The 20,872-nt window shown below is 43.7% G+C and overlaps 1 protein-coding gene across 1 annotated transcript in view; it reads left to right on the top strand.

The window, feature by feature from the left end:
• Irx6 (iroquois homeobox 6) overlaps window positions 1-18,957 on the top strand; it is a 46,280-nt gene extending 27,323 nt beyond the window's left edge. The window contains exon 7 of the mRNA XM_041650544.1: window positions 18,774-18,957. Within this exon, the coding sequence (XP_041506478.1) occupies window positions 18,774-18,957 (184 nt within the window). The remainder of the gene's footprint in view (window positions 1-18,773) is intronic.
• The last annotated feature ends 1,915 nt before the right edge of the window (window positions 18,958-20,872 follow it).

Raw genomic sequence — 20,872 nt, 5'->3', positions numbered from 1 at the left:
TTTTTTTTTTGATTTCTACTTTTATTTCACTACAAGGAGAAAAATACAGTAGATAATTTCATATTCAAAATTTTTGTTAAGTCTGATTTTGTGCCCTAATATATTGTGCATTCTAGATATAGTTCCATGTGCCAATGAGAAGAGTTTGTGCTCTATATTGTTGTATGAGATTTTCTCTATTTACTGAGTCTATTTAATCTATAGTGTAGTTTATCTCCCCCTCTCCGTGTGTGTGTGGGTATCTGTGTGTGTGTATCTGTGTGTGTGTGTGTGTGTGTGTGTGTGTTGGTTAGTTGGTTGATTGGTAGTTGGTTTGGATAATATACCCTTGATAAGGAATGGTGTATTGAATCCCGCTATAAAGTGACCTTCTAGGACTCTTGTTACTATTTTTGTTTTAAAGACTATCCCATCAATTATACATCTATAGCTGATCTTGCTTATTTTTGGCCTCCATTTGCTTATGGAATGTCACTTTCCATCTTTTAGCTCATGTGATGAATTTCTTGTAGGCAGCATATTGTTGGGTTTTGTTTTTTAATTGGTTTGGGAAATATCTCTTAGTTGGAGAATTAAGATCATTTACGTTCAGAGTTTTTCATGAAATGTGTAGGCTAGTGCCATTGTTTTGTTGGTTTTCTTATAATAGTTTTGAATAAACTTTGCTCATTTCTTATTTTCATTTCCTCTTACGGTTTGATGGCTCACTGTGTTCTAGTCTATCATTGTGTATCTACTTTTCTAGTGGCTTCTATACTTTCATATGCTATAAGAATGATAGTTTCTTTTTTCTGCTTCTGAGACCAGCATCTTTTATAAATCTAGTCTGTTGGTCATGAAATTCTTTTTGTTTTTATTTATCCCTTTTCCTTAGATTCTGAAGGATAGCCTTGCTGGGTTTAATAATCATGGTTGCCATCTGTATTTTTGGGGAGCTAAATTATTTAATTCAAAGCCCTCTTGGCCTGTAGGCTGTTGAGAAATATGCTGTTAGTCAGATGAGATTACCCTAAAATGTGAATTGGCACTTGTCTCTTTCAAATTTTGTTATGCTTTCTTTGTCCTGTACTTTTAACAGTTTATGTATTTGGGGTTTTATGGACTTGGGTGTCAATATCTCAACCAATACAAGGAGATCTATTATTTCATTGAAGATATTTCCTATGCTATTAGCCTTTATTTCTTCCCTTGTGTGTATGCAACCTTTGATCTTTTAATGATGCTCTAGAGTTCTTACATGCCCTCGTCACTATTTTTTGGTTTTAAATTTCTGGCTGTAATATTTCAAAAACATCTGTCTTCAAACTCATATTTTCTTTCTACCACTTGATTTAGATTCTTCTTAACAATTTCACTGGGTTTTCTATCTGACTGATGAAGCCCTTTATTTTCAATATTGGTTCTTTTTGGAATTTCTATCCCTTCACCAAATTTCTCATTGGCACCTTACATGGCATGCCTATATGCATTTTTCTGCATTCTTTTGGATCTTATTGATTTTTAAAATAATTCTTGTTAGGGGTTGGGAAGAGCACTCACTGGATGAGGTTATGTTCATGTAAACATAAGGACCATAGTTTGGATCTCTAACACTCATGTAAAAAGCCAGGAGTGGCAACGTAAGTGTGTTACCCTACTCTTGGAGAACTGAGTTAGGCAGGATGGTGTGTGTGTGTGTTAGGGTCCTTTCTGGACAGTCAGTCTACTTCCAGTTCCAGGGACCCTGTTTCAAAAAGAAAAAAAAAAAAAGCTTAGGGCAGAAAGGAATCAGGAAGGCATCCTACTGTCAACTTTTGGCTTTAAACCCCCCAAATCCTCCCACGAAACAAATCTTTTGACCTGTATTTATTTGCTTACTGTGTTGAAAACTCAGGGGCTTTCACATGCTAGACTAGTGCTCTACCATTGAAATAAATCTCAACACATTTTTTTAAAACAATGTTTTGTCAAGTATTTTGATCTCCTCAGTATCTTTGAACTCTGTTAGTATTAGCTTATGATCTTTAGAAGATTCGAGGTTATGTTTATGTGGCTGTCTCTTCCACGATTCCTGGAGCATCCTGCAGAGATGCAGTGAACTCCAGATCTAAAGCCAGGCTACTGTGCAGCCTTCACTCAGTCCATTTACCAATTTAGGCCTAAAAGTATGCAGGAGTCACTTGGTTTTCCCGTTGGCTAGGATGATCAGAGCCCTCATTTGATGGATGTTTCCAGAATTCCTTCTTTCACTGAGACACCTCCCCCCACACTCATTGACCCCATCTGTGAAGTCAGGGGAAGCTGCTGAGATGTTTATTTCTTATTATGCTGTTGTCCCAGGTCGCTGAATTTTATGAGTTTTTTTTTTGTTTTGTTTTGTTTTTAACTATTGAATTCTTATGTTCTTTTGCTGTCACTCACCACAGGCATGCAGCTATTTACCTGTGGCTTGGGTTCTTTGTGAAGGAGCCAGTGAGTGCTATGCTGGGTAGCACGTTGGCCTATCTCTCTATTCATGCTTTTGAAATACTTCCAGGTAGGGCAAGCCAGGCTATGGAAGCATTAGTTTCAGTGTGGGCCTATGCACATGCCTAGCATCTAATTTCAGTTACAAAGGTTAGATGGGGACTGGAGAGCTGGCTCAATGGTAAAGAGCACTGGCTGCTCCTCCAGAGGACCCGAATTCAATTCCTGACAACCACATGGTGGCTCACAACCATCTATCGTGGGATCTGATGCCCTCTTCTGGCATAAAGGGGTACATGCAGATAGAGCACTCAGACATAAAATGAATAAACCTTAAAAAAAAAAGCAAACAAAGAAAAAACAAGGATTGGATGGGCCCACAGCGGTGCTACAACTGTGTAAAGACTTTGTGTTTGCCTTTAACTAAACTGTTCTCCCTGAAGGTCAATAGCTCCCTCAGTTTCTGAAGAAAATAAGAAAAGGCCTGTGTTCTTGACCCCATTGGTTTTGTATATCAGGGCAGAGAGAGCTGGGATTGGTCCATTTCTCTGCTCTTATTTGATCCTCTATGTCTTTTAAGTTTAAAATAAAATAAATTACGCCCCTTTCCCCCTCTAATCTCGTCTTTCCCCCTTGCTCCAGCTAAAATTCACAGCCTCCCTGTGGCCAGCACTCTTTAGCTGCCTGTAGTTCTTTGTTTAGGCATAGTTCCCACCCTTCCACCTCAGCATGTCTGTCGGTGCTGTCCTCATGTAGACAGCCATGTTGCTGAGGTATCCTTGGTGAAGCTGCCCTGTCATTTCTAGGGGATAGACTTGCACGGCAGATGTCTGGGGCTCTGGTTCTTAGAATCTTTCGGCTCCCTCTCCTTCCGTGTTCCCCTAGCCTTGGGTACAGGAGTTTTGTAGCTGCATTCATTTGGCTGGACATCCCATGATGGTCTGCTTTCTGTGTTTTGGGGATATCTTGCCATGCTGGCCTTTGTTGTGGATCACAGACATCACAGCTAGGTAGGACTATTGGTTGCTTCCCTGCCTTGGAAGCTTGCATAGCACCTTCAAGTACTACACAAGCTTGTCCACAGGAAGGAGATTTTCAGGTTAAATCTAACTCAGATCTTCTGAATCCTGTGCTGTCTGAAGTACATCGTGTTTTCAGGGATGTACCTTCAACCTCTGGGAGGCAACAAAGAGCCATGTCAACAGCCAGTATTATTTTGGGAGTCTCTTGGACAATCCTGACTAACAACTCAAAAGGAGATTTCTCATACAGTGTTTTTGTTAGATGGTCTAATGTTCTTTGCCAGAGTGTGGTCATCCCAAGCAGTCCAACTTTGTCTAAATGATATATGTATATGCATACATCTTTATGTATTATATAAAGTTTTCAATAAATAAAAAATAGTATGATTCCTTGGGGCTTTTTCAAGCATCCTTAGCATTTCTTCCCTCCTCCCTCTACCAAAGTTGTTTTTGTTGATGCTGCTCCTACTATTGCTTGTTGTTGTTTTGTTTATTTTTAAACTCATTAGACTTTAGCTTCTTCAGAATTAAAAAAAGGGCCACATTGGACATTCTGTAACCAGTCAGTGCATTGTCCTTTCTGTAGTGAAACAGTTTTGCATGAGGTTGGATGAGGCACATGTGTGTGTGGAGTGTGTGTGTGTGTATCGTTTTTTGAGACAGGGTATCTCTTTGTAGCCCTGCCTGTCCTGGAACTCACTTTGCAAACCAGGCTGGACTCGAACTCACAGAGATCAGCTTGCCTCGCCTTCATGAGTGCTAGGATTAAATGCGTGTGCCACCTCTGCCTGGCAACTTCCTACAGCTAAGAAAATAAATAGTAACCAAAAAAAGCTGCAGGGAAGTTGTTGTCCTGAAGGTAAGAACAGGAGCAGCAGTACTCATTCGTAGCCCCAGATCTTGGGGGCGTGGGACAGGCAGGAAAGTCACTTTTAGCGACATAATGAGCTGGAGGCCAGACCTCGTGAGAGACCTTGTCTCACAAAAGACAAAAATCAAAATAAAATAAGATAAAATGAGGCTGGCAAGATGGCTCAGTGGTGCATAAAGCCCACAAAATCACAAAGCCAAGGGTCTGCTTCTACATTTCTAGAAACAGTACTGGTAAGTGGACTATTACATATTAAGCTCCATTTGGAACACACAGTGCACGTACCTAGAAAAAGGAACAAACATGTCTGCTATCAGTTCTGAAAAGGCAGGTATTTTTTTCTTCACCTAAGAAATATAGACCTCGTAGAAGTAGCGGTTCTCAACCTGTGGGTCGCAACCTCTTTTTGGCTCTCATATCAGCTATCCTGCATATCAGATTTACATTACAATCCATAACAGTAGCAAAATTACAGTTATGAAGCAGCACAAAATAGTGTTCACAGTCACCACACTGTGAGGAACTGTACTGCGGCACTGGGAAGGTTGAGAACCACTGCCTTACAGCGAGATAAATGGCCGCTTCCAGGATGGAGATGGGGCTTCTGCAGGAGTCAGAGTTAGTTTAGATTGTTTGGTCCTCTCCTCACTGCCCGTCCATCCTCATCTTTAGCGATGTTCTCCGTGTCAGCATCTATAGCTTCAGCACCGATCTGACACCTATTCGGAACACCCACACCTTAAACATGCAAGGTAATTTTGATGGCTGCCGTACAGTACTGGTGAGCGGCCTTGTTTCCTGTTTGATTCTCTTTAGAGTTACAATGCAAACATTCTTTGCGGAACTATAATTATCGTTGCTATTATTTTTGCTTTGTTTTTAATACCCGATTGCCCCAATGTTGTCTTGAGGCAGGTAGGCCTCCCACCTCAGATTCCCTGGCAACCTATTTTATTTTGAAAGAAGCCAAGTATCTTGGAAACGTAGGTAAATGATAGATATTGCAGAGAAATCACAAGGTGGTACTTAAATAACATTTGGAAATGGCTGCCTTAATGAATGCCTATATGATCAAACAGGAACATTGCTTGCCAGCAAGGGGAAAAAAACCCCACGTGCTTGGCTGAAGCACTCCTAGTGGACCGGACTGCAGTGTTGATTGGCTCTCTCTCTCACCCACACATTGGGTTACCGGTCTGTAAACATGAGGAACACTTTCAAAAATTCAGTACAACATTCCCATTTCAACACCCGGGCACTGACAAACAGCCCCTTCCAATAGGCTGGGGGAAAAAGAATTACAGACTTTGTGCTTTCCAATTGTATTGAAGCCAGCTAGAGCCATCTGCAGACACACCAGACATGCAGGGTGACACCCATGGCTCCAAATAGCCTGGCAAATTAGACCTTTGTGTCCACAGTTATCAGTTTCAAATCCCAGGGAAATGGCTATAGAAGAGAATGGGAGACAAGCGGGCCGGGCCATGAGTGTGAGTGTGCGCATGCGTGCACGCGCATGCATGCAAACAGCTATTGTTCGTAGGCCAATCAGCTTTGCTGTGGGCTTCCTCGGGCTCGGGCTCCAGCCTGGGAGCATCTGCTGCACATTTTCCATTTCTTTCCCGTTTTGAGCAATTTGGTTCATAAGCTCCGTTTCCTTGTGGCTTCCTGGCTCTCTGATGACAAACCACCATACTTTGTTCCTATCCTTTCAGGCCCTGAAGGGCACTGAAGAAAACATGAAGTTTGTTTCTAATTTTGCATCAGCCAAAACATTCCTGGGGTAACAATACAAGCCTGTAAAAATAAGATGTACTATCCCTCTCGTTCCACAAAACAAACAAACCCAGAAGGAAATCAAACACAGTCCTGGAAAATGCAGCATAAATATTTTTACACCCATTCTCCCTTTTCTGAGCCGGTGCAAACATTCCCCTGCAGTCTGACCGAGGTGGCATGGAGCCTTCTCTGTTTACAATGAATAACAAGGAAGCAGAGCATCCACGAAGGATAAGGAAAGCCAGGCGAGGCTTTCCTCAACTTGGCTTCTTGATTGTCAAAGGAAGGTCTTCGAGGACAGCTTAGGAGAACGTGAAATCCAATTTCCTCACCAGTGTGGGGAGTTTTATGTTTAACTCATCTGCTCAGAAGAATAGATGTTCTCCACGTCCAGCCCCTCATCGGCAGAGCTCACACGGACTCAAAGCAAAACTGCCTTTCCATTTTCAGTTTTAGACTGTCTGGGATAACTTGGAGTCGGGAATTCCTGAAGCTTCGCCAAGGTGATGTCATAAAATCTATAATGAAAACAGTGTCACCGAGAGCATTAATTCATTATGGCGGAATTAAGTTGGATCCTCTATGATATGCCATTAGGCACCCAGACTCACTTGCTCGAGTCAACCCAGGTGAGGTGTGTTCAAATATAGAAATGAAAAAACAAGTTCCAAACCTCAGACCTCATACAACATTAGGTAACTTTCAAAGTCAACTGACTCTTGAAAAATATTTTTCAGTCTCAGGGTGTTCAGCTTCTCATGATACCTTGAATATCACAAGGACAGCTGCCATGTGATGTAATTTACTAAATAATCTTTTTGCATTCTTTCATGTTCTTTTTAAGTTATTACTCAGTTCTTACAACAGTCAAAATAAACACACAAGAATCACTTAACATTTAATTTCCCAGCTATGATACAACCGCTTCGCTGCAGCTGGAAGTCACTTAGTCGTGATTTGAAGACTGTTTCTAATCCCTAAGTTTACTGTGTAACCAAGGAACACATTTCCATCAGGGCGCTGCAGGGAGATAAACAGGAGGACTGGTCCTGGCTCCTGCAGGGTTTTACAGTTCAGCTGGAAGCCCTGGAGGATCTGTGTGTAGAAGTCTATTCTCTAGGAGCCAGGGGAGAGAGGCAGAGGAAGCATCTGCCTTGACAGCAGGCTGGTTCTGCTCCTGTCAGCACACGCGTGCCGAGTCCAGGGACTTCCCTCATCTCCTGGGCTACGGACCACACTCTTACCTGGGATAATGATTGCTTGAGGAGAGGGTTGGGTTTCTTGGGGGGGGGGGGATTACAAAGGTATTCAGGATGAAAACTCACTTGTTAGTAGAGTTACATAAAATAAAGGTTGCTGCTTCCGAAATTAGGTCGCTTCAGATTGGCGACAGAATGAGCAATTTTAGACGAGAAGGGAGGAATAAGGATCACAACTCTTATTCAGGGCACCTGTGTGTGACACATGGCTGTTAAGTGACAAGTGAACTTGCCTGTACAGTGGGATGACTTGACAATCGGCTGAGGATACTTTCTATGGATGCCGGCTGTGGAGAAAAGTTGTAGCTATGAAGCTCTGTGTTTAATGATGACCAGCCAACACTCTTTGTCTCCTGGTCTGCAAGGATCATGGACCACATATTGCCATAGCCTCTCACCATCAGTGAAGTTTTTTTTTATGCCACTTTACAAAAAAGAAATTTTACTTTTACAGGGCAGCTCTCATTAAACCTCACATGACCTCCCAAACCTTGAAATAATAAGAGGAATTCCAAAACCTAGCCAACGACTTGCTAGCTTTATACAATATTGATAGGACGGCCCCGAGAGTAACAAAGCAATCTTGATTTTCTTTATAATGGGATTTGGCCACAATCAGGAAAAACCTGGATGTATTTTTTTTTATTCATTTAAAACCTATAGGTTTGAGGTGGCTTGCAAAGAGAAAACAAACAAGCAAACAAAAACTTAAAGACTGTTACAGATGGAAAATTTTTTTAAATGTAAAGGGGGGAGGAAGGGAGGACGGCAGGGGAAAAAATGAAGGGAGGGAAGGAGGAATATTATTCCTTTAGGAAAACCACAGCTCCTATGGATGAGCAATACATGAGTGTAGACGCTGCAGGCAGAAGACTCCAATGGCAGCCCAGGAGATCTTACAGTGTCTGGCATTGGGCTGGCACTCAATTCCACCGGTTGATGCTCCTGCTGTTGGGTACATCCGTGTATTTTCCTCATCACTCCGGGAGTTATGCAAAGATTAGACACTCTGTACGGCGCAGGAGCTTGTAGTGTTGTGCCCTGTATTCCCCAACGCCTCATCACCTGCAGCACTCGGTTAAAATCTATTAGAAACACACAGAAAACACACTTGTTTTCCCTTTAAACAACCGCCTGCTCAGCGCCCTTTATTGGCAGCAGGAGGCGGGGCTTGTCCCCCCCCCCCTTCTCTCCATAGGAGAGATGGGGTATGAAGCTATGGCTCAGTGTATGTTTATCAAAAATCTGATTTGTGTTCTTAGTGGGTATTTTTACAAGCACGATTTAAATAACATCAGAAGCAGCACCCCGGGGTGCCCCCATTTCAGCTGGAGAACATGCAAACACTCTATGACCTTTCCGATCTTGAGAAACCGAGGGGGGTACATTTTTTTTTCCTTTCTGTAATTCTCCTCACCCCTAAGTCTCATCTTTCCAAGAGTTCACGGCACTAACTTACACTTCCCCGGTGTGCACAAAGGACAAGGTGTCTGCTTTCCCTTCCAATTGCTTGGCCTTCAATCAGTGTCGTCATAAATGTGATCTACGAGTGTTAAATCCAAATATTTTACTGGTGCAGATAAATATGATTTGTAAAAAGAGTCAAATTAACAATCCATTACATACTAATGGGCTCTAATCAATAAGTTTAATTTGACTAAAAGGAGAGGGGCGGGGGAGAAAAGAGACTCCATTACACCCAAATGGTGCAATTTGAAATTATAAAGGTGAGTGACTTCTGTGAGTTTTGAGCTGAATTCGGGCTTGAGTTTTAGAGCCAAGGTTTGAGCTATATCCCAAGTGCCCAGTGCATACAACTTTCCTATTACTTTTCTTGCAAAACGCATTGCTTCAGATACAAAAATCTAAAATTGTAAAATTACAAGTTCCCCAGTCATATGTGCCTTGGCTTATTTTGTACCAGTAAATAAAACCATAAACTAAACCTCACATCTTTCACAAACATCTTTAGCCTTCTCTACATCCTTCCCCCAATGGCAGTGCTAACCTTCTGCTAGCCTTTGGTTCTACACTTTCATGGCGTAGTTAACCATAGCCAATGCCTAACACCCAAGCGTTTTGTTTGTATAATTCTCCAGCTTGCCTTTCCAACCTGAAAATCGAATTTGTTCTTATCAACGGTGTTATGATAGCCGTATGGACTATATCTGCCACTGCTCGTCAGGATGAATCGCCTTATTGTAACTATTTGACATCAACTGGGAGAAAGGACTCAGGTGCCTGAAGTGGATTCCAGACCTTTGGCGAGGCTATAGCTTCCGCTGTAGAGAAAAATCTGCATCTCCGCCCACAGGGCTCAGTCACAGAAGAAAGTGTCCCCCTTGAGTAAGCTGTTTTTGCATCTCCCAAGGCTGCATAGCTCAAGCTGGGAAGAGCTTTTGAGCATAATTCGTGGCCTCTTTGGGCTCTCCTTTCCTTCTCCAAGCCTAAAGAAACAGAGGAGCTTCCTTTTGCTGGGGCTTCTGCCTTTCCAGACATGGTGCCTGCCATAATCCTGGTGTCAGCCTGCCCCCTAGCGTCGTGGACTGGGTCAAGCACCTGACCCCATCTGCAGCTTCTGCAGCTCTGACCAACCCAAGCTGTTGCGGGTCTTTCTGGGGAGCAGGAAGCAGCTCCCAACTCCAGCCGGCTCTCCCCGCGCAGTGCGCGGAAGAGGAACAAAGCCCTGAGGACCATCTCACCCTCTCTGGGTGGCAAGGAAATCTCAATTATACACCCAAGGGATGTGGTTTATGAAAAACTAGAAAGAATGTCTCAATTGTATACGTAAATTGTTTTGTTTTACAAGCTGGGGTAAATCAGCACATTTGCAGCCCATATTTATCTGATCCACTCCATAAGTCTCTTTTTGAACGGACGCCATTGATGTGGGGTGGGTGCCTATGCAAAACACAACCGCCCCGAAATTCAATTAGGGCGTTAGGAGGGAAAATGGAAATTTGGCTTTGGGGTTAGGCATGACTGCTGAGAACTTCTTGGAATCGGAATAGTTCTTCGGCTACAACTAAAGATTAAAATCGAAGGACAAAAGTCTCCAAGGATGCTGCTGGGTAGCCAGCACACAGATTTGGGTGAGGCCTTTAAAGACAAAGATGGCAAGTGAGATGCCTGCCTTTTATCTGATCTCTAGCTCTTTAAAAAAAAAAATTCTTCTCTCGTCTCTGTGTAACCCCCAACACAGCATATTGCATGTTCATTGAACTGGGTGTAGGGTAGTCCATGCGCTCCATTCTGTTGGCCCTACAGGAAATATGAGAATATGCGATTCTGTGAGCTTAAGCTACACACTGGGAAAAACACTCCAAGAAAAAAAATATTTAAAAAACGCAGTATTTTATTCCCAACCAACTCTTAGATGCAGAATATGGCCCCAGGGATGTGAGGGAGTGTTTAAATTGTATATATATAAACTATTTTGTTTTTCAAGCTGGAGTAAATCAGCTCGTGGTGATGGGCAAAGTTGGAGTCGGTGCGGGAGCCTCGGCAGGAATAATCTCCCGGCTTTGACTATGGGCTGTTGAACCCTAATCACTGATAACAGCCGTCCAGCCGCCAAGGCACTCCACTCCATATCGATGTGGCATTTACTCTTTCAGAAAGCCCCTCACTCTTGCCCGCACTTCCAGCAAGATAATTAATAGTCCCCTGAGTTATAGATTCCAAGCCAAAGGTAGCAGTACATAATGGAAGTCAAGGTCACCCAAATACAGCAGCTTTTGTAACAAAGGGGATTAGTGGCGCAATTACCATCCTGTTGGGGAAATCTTGTAAGTTCTCAGCGTTTTAATTCTTCAGTCTTCCTCTTGCCGCTGAAGTTCCAATTCCCTGATTTATGATGGGGAAATAAAAGCTCTTCTGCACGGCACAAAAGGTTTCTCTTCGGATCATTCCGGGTGGCATTTAGAAGGCCAAAAGATGAGAGAAAGGAGACAGGCAAACCCGTAGCCTGCCAGCCCTCCGGAGTCCTCTACCAACCTGCAGTGTCTGTCTTTGTTGCCCTGGGTGGGGTCGTGAATCTCATGGTTCATGCTACTTTCAATCTCTCTAGGTCTGTATGTAACTTCTTTTCAGCTGTTGATACTTTTTCCTTCCTTTGGGGGGACTGATGGCTCTGTCCGGACTTGGCACCCCAGGTTTTGTGGAATCTGAAGGGCCTTGAAAAGTTTCAGAGTCTTTGGATTCTGTTGCCAATGGAGACAAGAAGTCCATTTGCGGAGCTCTACCTCGGGCTGAACAGACTTAGTTCCTAGCAAGACTGTTGAGGGCCTAAATTTTCTCCTGCTGGGTCAAGTGCATGCACATGCGCGCGCGTACACACGTACACACACACACACACACACACACACACAGTACTCAAGCATATGCTGACTCAGATCTAAAAAGTGTAATAATTTAATAGGCTATCCTCCAGAAGCAAGCAGACCAGAAGCTGCACTGGTACTTGGATGAGCCCGTGAGTGTGGTGATAGCAGACATCACTCAGTGCCTCCTGAAAGGGTCCCCAACCAACACAGCACTCCTTTTGACGATCGGATGGGCTTGCTGTCTTTTTTGCTCTGGACAAAAGAGCCTGCAGACACAATCATCTTTTGAGAAGGATGGCATCGTCATTATCTGAGTAGCAGGACCAGAATTAAGCACCAGAAATAGGGCAGCTGAGAAGGGACAAGAATAAAAGGAAGGCAGGGACTGTGAGCAGCGTTGTGGCGGAAGCCTGGACAAAGATAGTGGCTGAAACTGATGAGGTCATTCTGGGAAAAAGTACGACTGGATGGTGAACAGCCGATACAGGCCTCAGCAAGGGGGGCCCAAGCGAGGTATTTAGTGTCCAGACTCAACCTCATGGCCTCCTCTTTCAGGAAGATCTCAGGGTTGCCTCCGAAGAGAATTAGACGCTTACCAAATATTTACTGAGCACCCACTATGCCCTTCTTATTTCTGTCACCTGTGAGAGGGTTTTAGCCCAGAAACTCAAACATCACTGCCGGCAGCTGTGTATAAACTCTCTTCTCTTTCTGCTCAAACTTAGACACCAATAACATGCACTTCATCAGTGTGCGTGGAACTGAGAGACAGGCAGAGGGGGACAGGAGGGGGATATACAGACTGTGTCTGTCCTTCCAACTGAGCTCGGCTCAGGCCCTGGCTGCAGCGAGCCCTTGCTATTGGCCTTGTGGCCTAGAAGAGAGGCTGGAGCTGTGAGTGGCCACAACCTTTCCATTTTATCTCTAAGGCGAAATAGGGCCGTGATGTCTACCTCCACAGGAGCTCAGAGGCGGATTAGTCTAAGCAAAGAGATTATCACAGTGCCGGATGTGCCATAGGTCCTCAACAAGGAGCAGCCACCATTGCTGCTGTTATAAGCTAGCCTCAAACTGGTATCCTCCTGTCTCCGCTTCTTGAGGACTGCGAGTACAGGCACACACCACCATGCCTGGGTAGCATCATTATTTTTTTTATTAATTGAAATGTAAAAAAATATATACAAATGTCATCTACTGTACAAATCTAGAAATAATCATAATTAAGAGTCTAGGAATTATCTTTCCTAGCTTCCTCTGAGCCAATATGTCTATATGTATGCACACAAATATGCATATACACACATATAAACATGCTATTTATTATATATATGCTTGCTATTTTGTCATTTGTCTGTTAATTTCAGATATATCTTAAACATTTCTCATATTATCAAGTTCTTTTGAAATACGACTTTCATAGCTTTTTTACACTTTCTGTTGTGAGCCTAGCCTTTAACAGCTGAGCCATCTCTTCAGCCCTTAAAAGCTCCTTTTCGCTTGTTTTTGTTTTGCTTTGCTTGGTTTGGTTTTGAGGCAGGGTCTCTTCACACAGCCCTGGCTTCTCTGAAGCTCACAGAGGTTTATTGGTTTCTGGTCTCCAAGCACTGGGATGAAGACTTTTGCCAGCACACCCAGCTCCTTTGCAGCTCTCTCAACCAACCCTCTAAGACTGGAAATATCAACTTGCTAAACTCTCAAAGAGTAAACTACAACCCTTGCCCATTAGTCTGAGGCTCTGGGCTATTTATTTACAAATGTGGAAATACATATTCTCACTTTAGATGGACCTCTTTCTGTTTATATTGTGTTTCCTTGATGGAAACGCAATGGGAGTTAAGTCTTCACCAGTTCTTTGTTACTGATAAACTGCCTGATTAAATCTTCAGTCTAGTTCTCTCCTGGACTAGTATTTGTCTTAACTAAACCACTATGCCTTAAGCCAAGCTCGCTGTTAGCATCCCTGCCATCCCAGCACCATGGAGGGTGAGAAGGGCAAATACAAGCTCTAGGTCAGACAGAACATACTGAGGTTCTGTGTCCAGAACAAAACAAAACATAAAACCTGAACCGGTCATCTTGGCACATAGTGTAATTGCTGAAACTAAAGCTCTGTTGACATTGTATTTGCTGAACTGTACCTCTCAGGCTTTATTTTGGTATCTTTTCATGTCTTAATCACAATTCTAGAGTAAAACAGAATAAGCATGCTGTCATTGAAGCCCTGATCTTCTCTAACCCCTGTTTCCACGTGAAGCAGAATCCAGTCCAGCAGGGCTCCAGGTTTCTTCAGGAGCCAGGACCCTCAGGCTTCATATCATAGCCTTCCCAGAACCCTAGGACTGCCTGCTGGCTATTGAGGCTGAGACAGCCTCAAGTTAACTCAGAGCTGTGGTGAGCACCCTGACTCTAGTGAGTCCAGGGCAGGAATACTGTCTCTGAATGTAACAGGGAAGGAAAAAAAGGAAGGAAGGAAGGAAGGGAGGGAGGGAGGGAGGGAGGGAGGAGGAGGAGGAGGAGGAGGGGGGGGGAGGGAGGGAGGAAGGGAGGAGGGGAGGGAGGGAGGGAGGGAAGAAGGGGTAGAAGGGAGGGAGGGAGGAAGGGATAGAAGGGAGGGAGGGAGGGGTAGAAGGGAGGGAGGGAGGGAGGGAGGTGGAGGGAGGAAGGGAGGGAAGTAGAGGGAGGAAAGTGAAGAGAAGGAGGGAGGAAGAAGGAAGGAAAAGAGGGGATAACCAGGATTTAATTTTGTTGGAGGTTTGGAGGTTTTTTGTATTTGTTTTTGTTTTTTTTGAGCAACCTAACTTAGGTGTAAAAATCAAACTTCCTTCTGAACAATGTGGCAACAAGCTAGGAAGTGTGAATGGTAGCGCGAAAACAGAGACTGTAAGAAAAAGCTTTTTACCAAAGCCCAAGGGGGAAGCTGGCCATGGCAGCTGACTGCATTCACAAAGGATTTTCCTGAGCTGGATGCAGGCCCATCATGCTATCTCCTAGCCTCTCCAAAAATCTGTTCACTGGCTCCTTGACGCCCTGATCTGAAGCCACAGAAAGGACACTCACTTGCTCTGGTCACCCACTCTCTCTCTCATGGCAGTTCCCATTGTCCTCTGGTCAGTTCCAGTTTGGGAGAAGTTGACTCCAGCACGGCCTTCTGGTGTATCTTTGGCTCATTCTGGATTACCAGAGCACATTGCCCCTGTGTCCTCAGCTCTCCCTGTAGGCATAGGCCTGAGAGCCAGGTCAGGCCAATCAGGCTGTCTCTGGAATTTCTCCCAAACCATCAGGAACAAATTCCTGCTTCCTTAAGTGAAGGGGTCATACTGGAGGAGTGAAGAGGCTGGTGCCATTTCGCTGGCCTGGAAGGCAACAAAGATGGGAGAGAGAAAAACAGTGAGACTGAATCCTGAGGAGGCTATCGAGCATACAGATGGAGCCAGGCCTCATGCCCACTGTGAGCCAATCCAACCCCTCTTTTCACTAACATACATTTGAACTGGACATCCCATTATTTAGTACGGAAAGAGTCCTGACCCATTCATACAATCTGTCCCAAAAGCTGGACTCTGTCCTTGAATAACCAAATTGTAGGTCTCCCACTAACCCCAAACTAGACTAGAGGGACATCACCAACCCAACAAGCGCATAGGAAAGGAACTTGGAGACACGCCCAATGGGACAGCTGAAAACATACCGCGGTTGGCTGTGGGAAGATGGGGTGGTCTTTTACCATAAAGACCCCACAGCACATGCCACTGGAGGAAGGGACTTTAGGATAGATTATTTGAACCTAGTCTGAGGAAAAGCTACCCACATCAAGTTGTGTAGAGATAAGAAACTCCCTCCCATTGAAGCGTTAAGGAGAAAACTGTCCCCCCATGATGTCACAGGGAAAATTAACCAGAAGCCCTTCCACTCCTGGTGACCCTAAGTTATGATGACTTTATCTTCAGGATGAAGATGCGAGAGTTTAAACCAAGTCGTTCTCACTTGTGGCCCTGGTTTTCCCGCACAGGGATTACGCTTGTGAGGGTCAAGTTGCCATGGAGATGACTTTAAATCACAACCTGGATGCTTAAATCAATGGAACCCTGAAACTGTCATTGGAACGTGAGCCCTGCTCCCGCCTGGAACTGTGCCTACTTTTCCTGTGACCTACCACCTGTGTGAGCCCTGGGGGTTCCTCGGATGCAATCTACCTGCTGAAGGTCCAGCACCTTGGGCCAGGTAGAGTCGAAAGTAGATGATGCCCCTCCATGACCCCATGGAGTGCCCATGAGAGCATCAGGAGGCCCCGCTAAAGGTTGGTGAGAGGTTCCAACATGGAAGCTGTATTTCTGTGCTTCTGTGCTCAGGTCTCTCTCTTCCCGAACTTCACCCTAGAGAGCTCGTTCAAGACTGAAGGGGAAGCTGAGTCTCTCACTTCTCCATGTTATGAACAAAAACATTCTTGTTTTATTTCTTTGAGTTTTCGGTCACGTGCCAGGAATAGTGGAAGTCTACATGGTGCCACACATTCTTATCTGGGACGTAATTTTAAAAACCATGGAGGCGGGAGAAATGGCTCAGCGGCTAAGAGTGTGCTGTGCCCTTGCAGAGGATACAGATTCTATCCCCAGCATCCATGTTGGGTGGTTGACAACTGCCTAGAATTCTATCTCTAGGGGTGGCTAACACTTCTGGCTTCCATGGGTGCTGATACTAGTGTACAATACCTACACAGAGATGCACATAGACACACAATTTAAAAAAAAACTTTAAAAAGCATTAAAATTTGAAAGTAATTGTTCCATTGTTCTATCTTACATATGGAGGGAATATGAACAAAATATAATGTCACCCATTTATAAAAATGTGATAAGGAAACCCATTATTTTGTACATTAACCAAAAGTTAATAGATGTTAAAATATTTAAGAATTTTTATATAAAAGTAACTTACCTAGTTAGTCATGTTGGTTTTTCCATTTTGGTGCCTGTAAAGTGTGTGTGTGTGTGTGTGTGTGTGTGTGTGTGTGTGTGTGTGTGTGTAAGTGTGTGCTGTTGATGCTGTTCAAAGTCCAGTTAAAGTTTATGGGGAAAGTCTCCAAACTACAGATTAGCTGTTTCCAGGCTTTTAAAAAACTATTATTCTGCCATGTCAGCAGTACCTGAATCGCAGGTGTTTCATGGTTTTTTTTTTTGGGGGGGGGGAGGTAGGGCTAATAGAGCCATTGGGAGGAAGTTGGCTTTTTACTAAACTTTCTTTAAGACAGAAACCAGAGGTCTGCGTATTATTCCAGCATCCCCTCTCCCTTCTCTCCTCATTTGGGTGAATATTTATCATACCGGCGACTCTTGGGATCCATAACCCACCAAAGATAAAGCATGCAGATGCTCTTGAAATGTTACCGAAGTGGCCCAAATGGACGCTGTGGAGACTTTCGCTCCCCAGAGTATTTCCTGGATGACTTTTATTTACAGGAAAACATATATTATCATTTTTGGTCAGGAATCCGAAGCTATCACCCTGCCTGTGAAAGCAATGTGCTGGTTATAGTCCCAGGGCCGCCTTGTGGATGGACCCGGTCTTCACTGAGCATTTCCTAATACAGAACATCCGCATTTCTCAGAGCCTCTCTGCAGTGGGAGAAGTAAGGTTTACTTTCGCTTTCTTTGACTTCTGGATTATCTAGAGTGGTTGGGTGCCAGTTTCAGAGTAACTTCAGGGTTGGTAAGATGCTCAGTGAGTGAGGGGGCTTGCCAACACACCTGGCAACCTAACTTCCCTCACCGGAATCCACACAGTAGAAAGAAAGACCCTACCTACTATTTGCTTTCTGATCTGATGGAGGCCTTTTCTCAGCTGAGGCTCCTTCTTCCAAGATGAGTAAAGTTTGTGTCAAGTTGACAAAAAAACAAAAACAAAAAAAACAGCACATCAACTTTGACAAGTTGACCTCTGACCCCCACATGCAGGTTGTGACCAGTGTATTATACAAACACTCATACACTACACATGCGCACGCACACCCACACAAAAATAAATGCAACACACACTAAAATAAGTGTCATTTTCTTAAATTCTAAAAATAAGTAATAAACATATGATTGCATTCCTAGAAAAAAAATTCATATGAGGGACCATCTTCAAGGGTACTCATATTACCACCAGTTTAATTTGTGTCCTATGGGCTTTGTGTTTATCAATGGCATCGACATGTCCATGCAACCCCCCCATACACACACACACACACACACACACACACACACACACACACACAAACATACACTATAGATATCTGTCCTTCAATCCCTACAAATCAAGGAAACAGACAAAAAAAGAATGAATTTTGGTAAGGTCTAACCCATGCCATTGACCAATATTTTTGATGAAACAGGTGGGAATTCAAGCTAAGTCCAGCTCCTTCCTGGATAGAGCGGGCCCGAGATCCCTGAGGCTTCTTCCAGCGCGGTGGAGCTGCAGAGAGCTGGGTTTCATGTGCTTGCCTGCAGACGAGCGGGCAGATGTGTAAATGCCCGTCTCCCAGGCCTGAGGATGGTTTTTAATAATCGAATATGGAGCTTGAGCCAACATTTTATTCAGGCACTAAATTTAAAAGTGGAGCCAAGAGACCTTAAAAAATTTATGATTCTACAAATGCAGGGAATTTTCCTCCACGATCCCTATCTCAGCTAAAAGCATAAAACCAGCCCTGTGTGGCTTGGTTCTTTCCCAAGCTCCAGCTCAGAGGGGCTCTTCTATCTCAACGTGGGGTCTCCTGAGGCAGTTTGCGGATCGGCGTGTTGAGTCAATGCCCACTCCAACTCTTATGCAGGATAGAGGAGGTTTCCTGAAGGTAGGAGCCTGGTTCTGGGCCTATCGCCTCCCACAACCCTGGGAGCAGGTACCTGAGTAACCTGTGATAAAGATGGTGTCTCCTCTTTAAAGAATAATTCCTGACACATTACCTCTCCCCCCAAGGAAATCAGGCCAGATCAATTCTCCCTGAATTGATGACAAAGCGAACTTGGCAGCTAGGGATGGCAACCCATGTGTCTTTGGGCCTCTCCTGTAAAGTACTTCTGTCTCCTTTCAGGATTTTTGCCCAAATGCCTGAGTCCCAACAGCATGTTGCTCTTTACCCCCTCCTGCCCTTCCTGAGCCAGATAGGATCCAAGGCCACCGCCTGTGTGGCCAAAGCTGCCAGGCCCGTCCAGGATCTGGACCTCAGAGGTGAGCGGAGGCTAGAGGAAGTAGCATACCCTAGGCAGCAGGACTAAGAGACCCTAGGCCCAGAAGGAAGAAGCCTGCTAGGCAGACACTACTCCCCTAGGGGTCTGTTTGCCAGGCCTCATCCCTTCAACCACCCATCAACAAGCATTTGTAAGCACCTACCATGTGCCCATATAAATGAATATAAGGCAGGGATCAGTCAACTCAAAAGAGAAAAAACAAAACAGGGCAGAGAGCAGTGAAGTCTGGGATGTTCTATAACGGCTAGTCAAGGATGGCATAATGTTTGGTGTGACATTTCTGTGGACACTTGAAGGAGGTAAAGGCATAAGTTGTTTGGACACGTGATGGAAAAGCCATCTAGGCAGAGAGAACAACAAGGGCAAAGTCCTGAGAGCGCAGCAGTGAAAAAGGCAAATCTGACTGGAGCAGAATGCTTAAGGGAGATAGGAGGGAGAGGGACATCTGAAAGGGCAGGGAGACCCTGGTGTAAGAATCACTGTGAAGATTTGATCTCCAAGGAAATGGCATGATCAGAGTCACATTTTTAGAGGACTATTCTGGTTCTTCTATAAGAGATTGGGACAAAAGTGGTGTTGGGGGTGGGTGCTTGTTCATTTTTTGGCCACCCAGACTCCCGAAATAATCACACAGAAATCTATATTAATTCCGATACTGCTTGGCCAATAGTTTAAGCATATTTCTGACTAACTCTTATATCTTAAATTAACCCATTTCTATTCATCTGTGCATTGCCACGTGGGTGTGGCTTACCAGCAAGGTTCCAATATGTCTGTTTCCTGCAAGTGGCTATATGGCTTCTCACTGATTCTGCCTACACTCTCTATGTATTTTTTCCAGCCTGGCTATATTCTGTTAAGCCATTGGCTGAAAGCAGCTTCTTTATTAACCAATGGCAATAAAACATATTAACAGGATACAGAGGGGAATCCCACATCACCTCCCCTTTTCTGTCTAATTAAAAAGGAAGGTTTTAACTTTAACATAGCAAGATTACTTACAACAAAACAGTTATCAAGCAAGAATTACAGTTACAATATTCATATCTGCTTTATCTTTTATCATAACTAAAAAACTATAATTATAACTATTCTTCAATTCCATCAAAGACTCCTGAAGTATATAATATTACCTAAGTAAACAGGAAGTACATTGTAAGGAACTTCCAAAACTCTAGGATTGATAGAGACATCTTGCTGCCTGGACAGTCACCCAAAGTTCTTCCACAACATTGGGGCACCCATCTTCAACCTACAGGCCCATAGTATCCAGCAGACTTTTCCATGAAGCAGGAAATTTCAAAGACAGTTCCACCAATATTGGCAGTTTGTCAGCCACTTTCTTCTGTGCCCTGCTAGAATGTCTGGCAGACTCTTTCATGAAACAGGAACCCTGAAGGACCATCTCATCTTTAGGAAAGTTTAGCAGTCATTTTTCTGTGGGTTCTGCATGTCCAGTCCATACAGCATAACATCAAGCAGTCCAGGCAAGAGCAGTTTCTTGTTCAAATGGCTAACAAAATCCATAAGGAGCCTCTTCAATGCCCATCTTCCTCTTGAAGTAATTGGTGCTGCCAGGAGCAGATGTGTCTCATTGTCATGAAAACTCCAAGTTTTTAAAATATCTTAAATGCCATATTCAAAGGTCTTTGAGAGATTTGAAGAATATCTATTTAACATATATATATATAACATATATATATATATCCTAACTAATATGGCTACAAGTATGACTATTAGAGATGATTATCTATTAACCTATATTTCTTAATTATACACTACATTTTAAAATGAGCTGCACAAATATAATACCTTAATCAAGAGCAGAAATATATATATATAACAAAATTGACCTTAAATTTGTATCAATAAACCAAGATCCATACCAACACTAATCTCTGTAGCATACCCCTTTAAATGCAAACAAACATTTATAAATGAT

This window comes from Microtus oregoni, unplaced genomic scaffold (genome assembly GCF_018167655.1).
Source record: "Microtus oregoni isolate MIOR12 unplaced genomic scaffold, Mior012 000004F_ref0000308, whole genome shotgun sequence".
NCBI lineage: Eukaryota > Metazoa > Chordata > Mammalia > Rodentia > Cricetidae > Microtus > Microtus oregoni.
The sequence above is the reverse complement of the archived record's forward strand: the minus strand, read 5'-3'. Positions and strand labels throughout refer to the sequence as shown.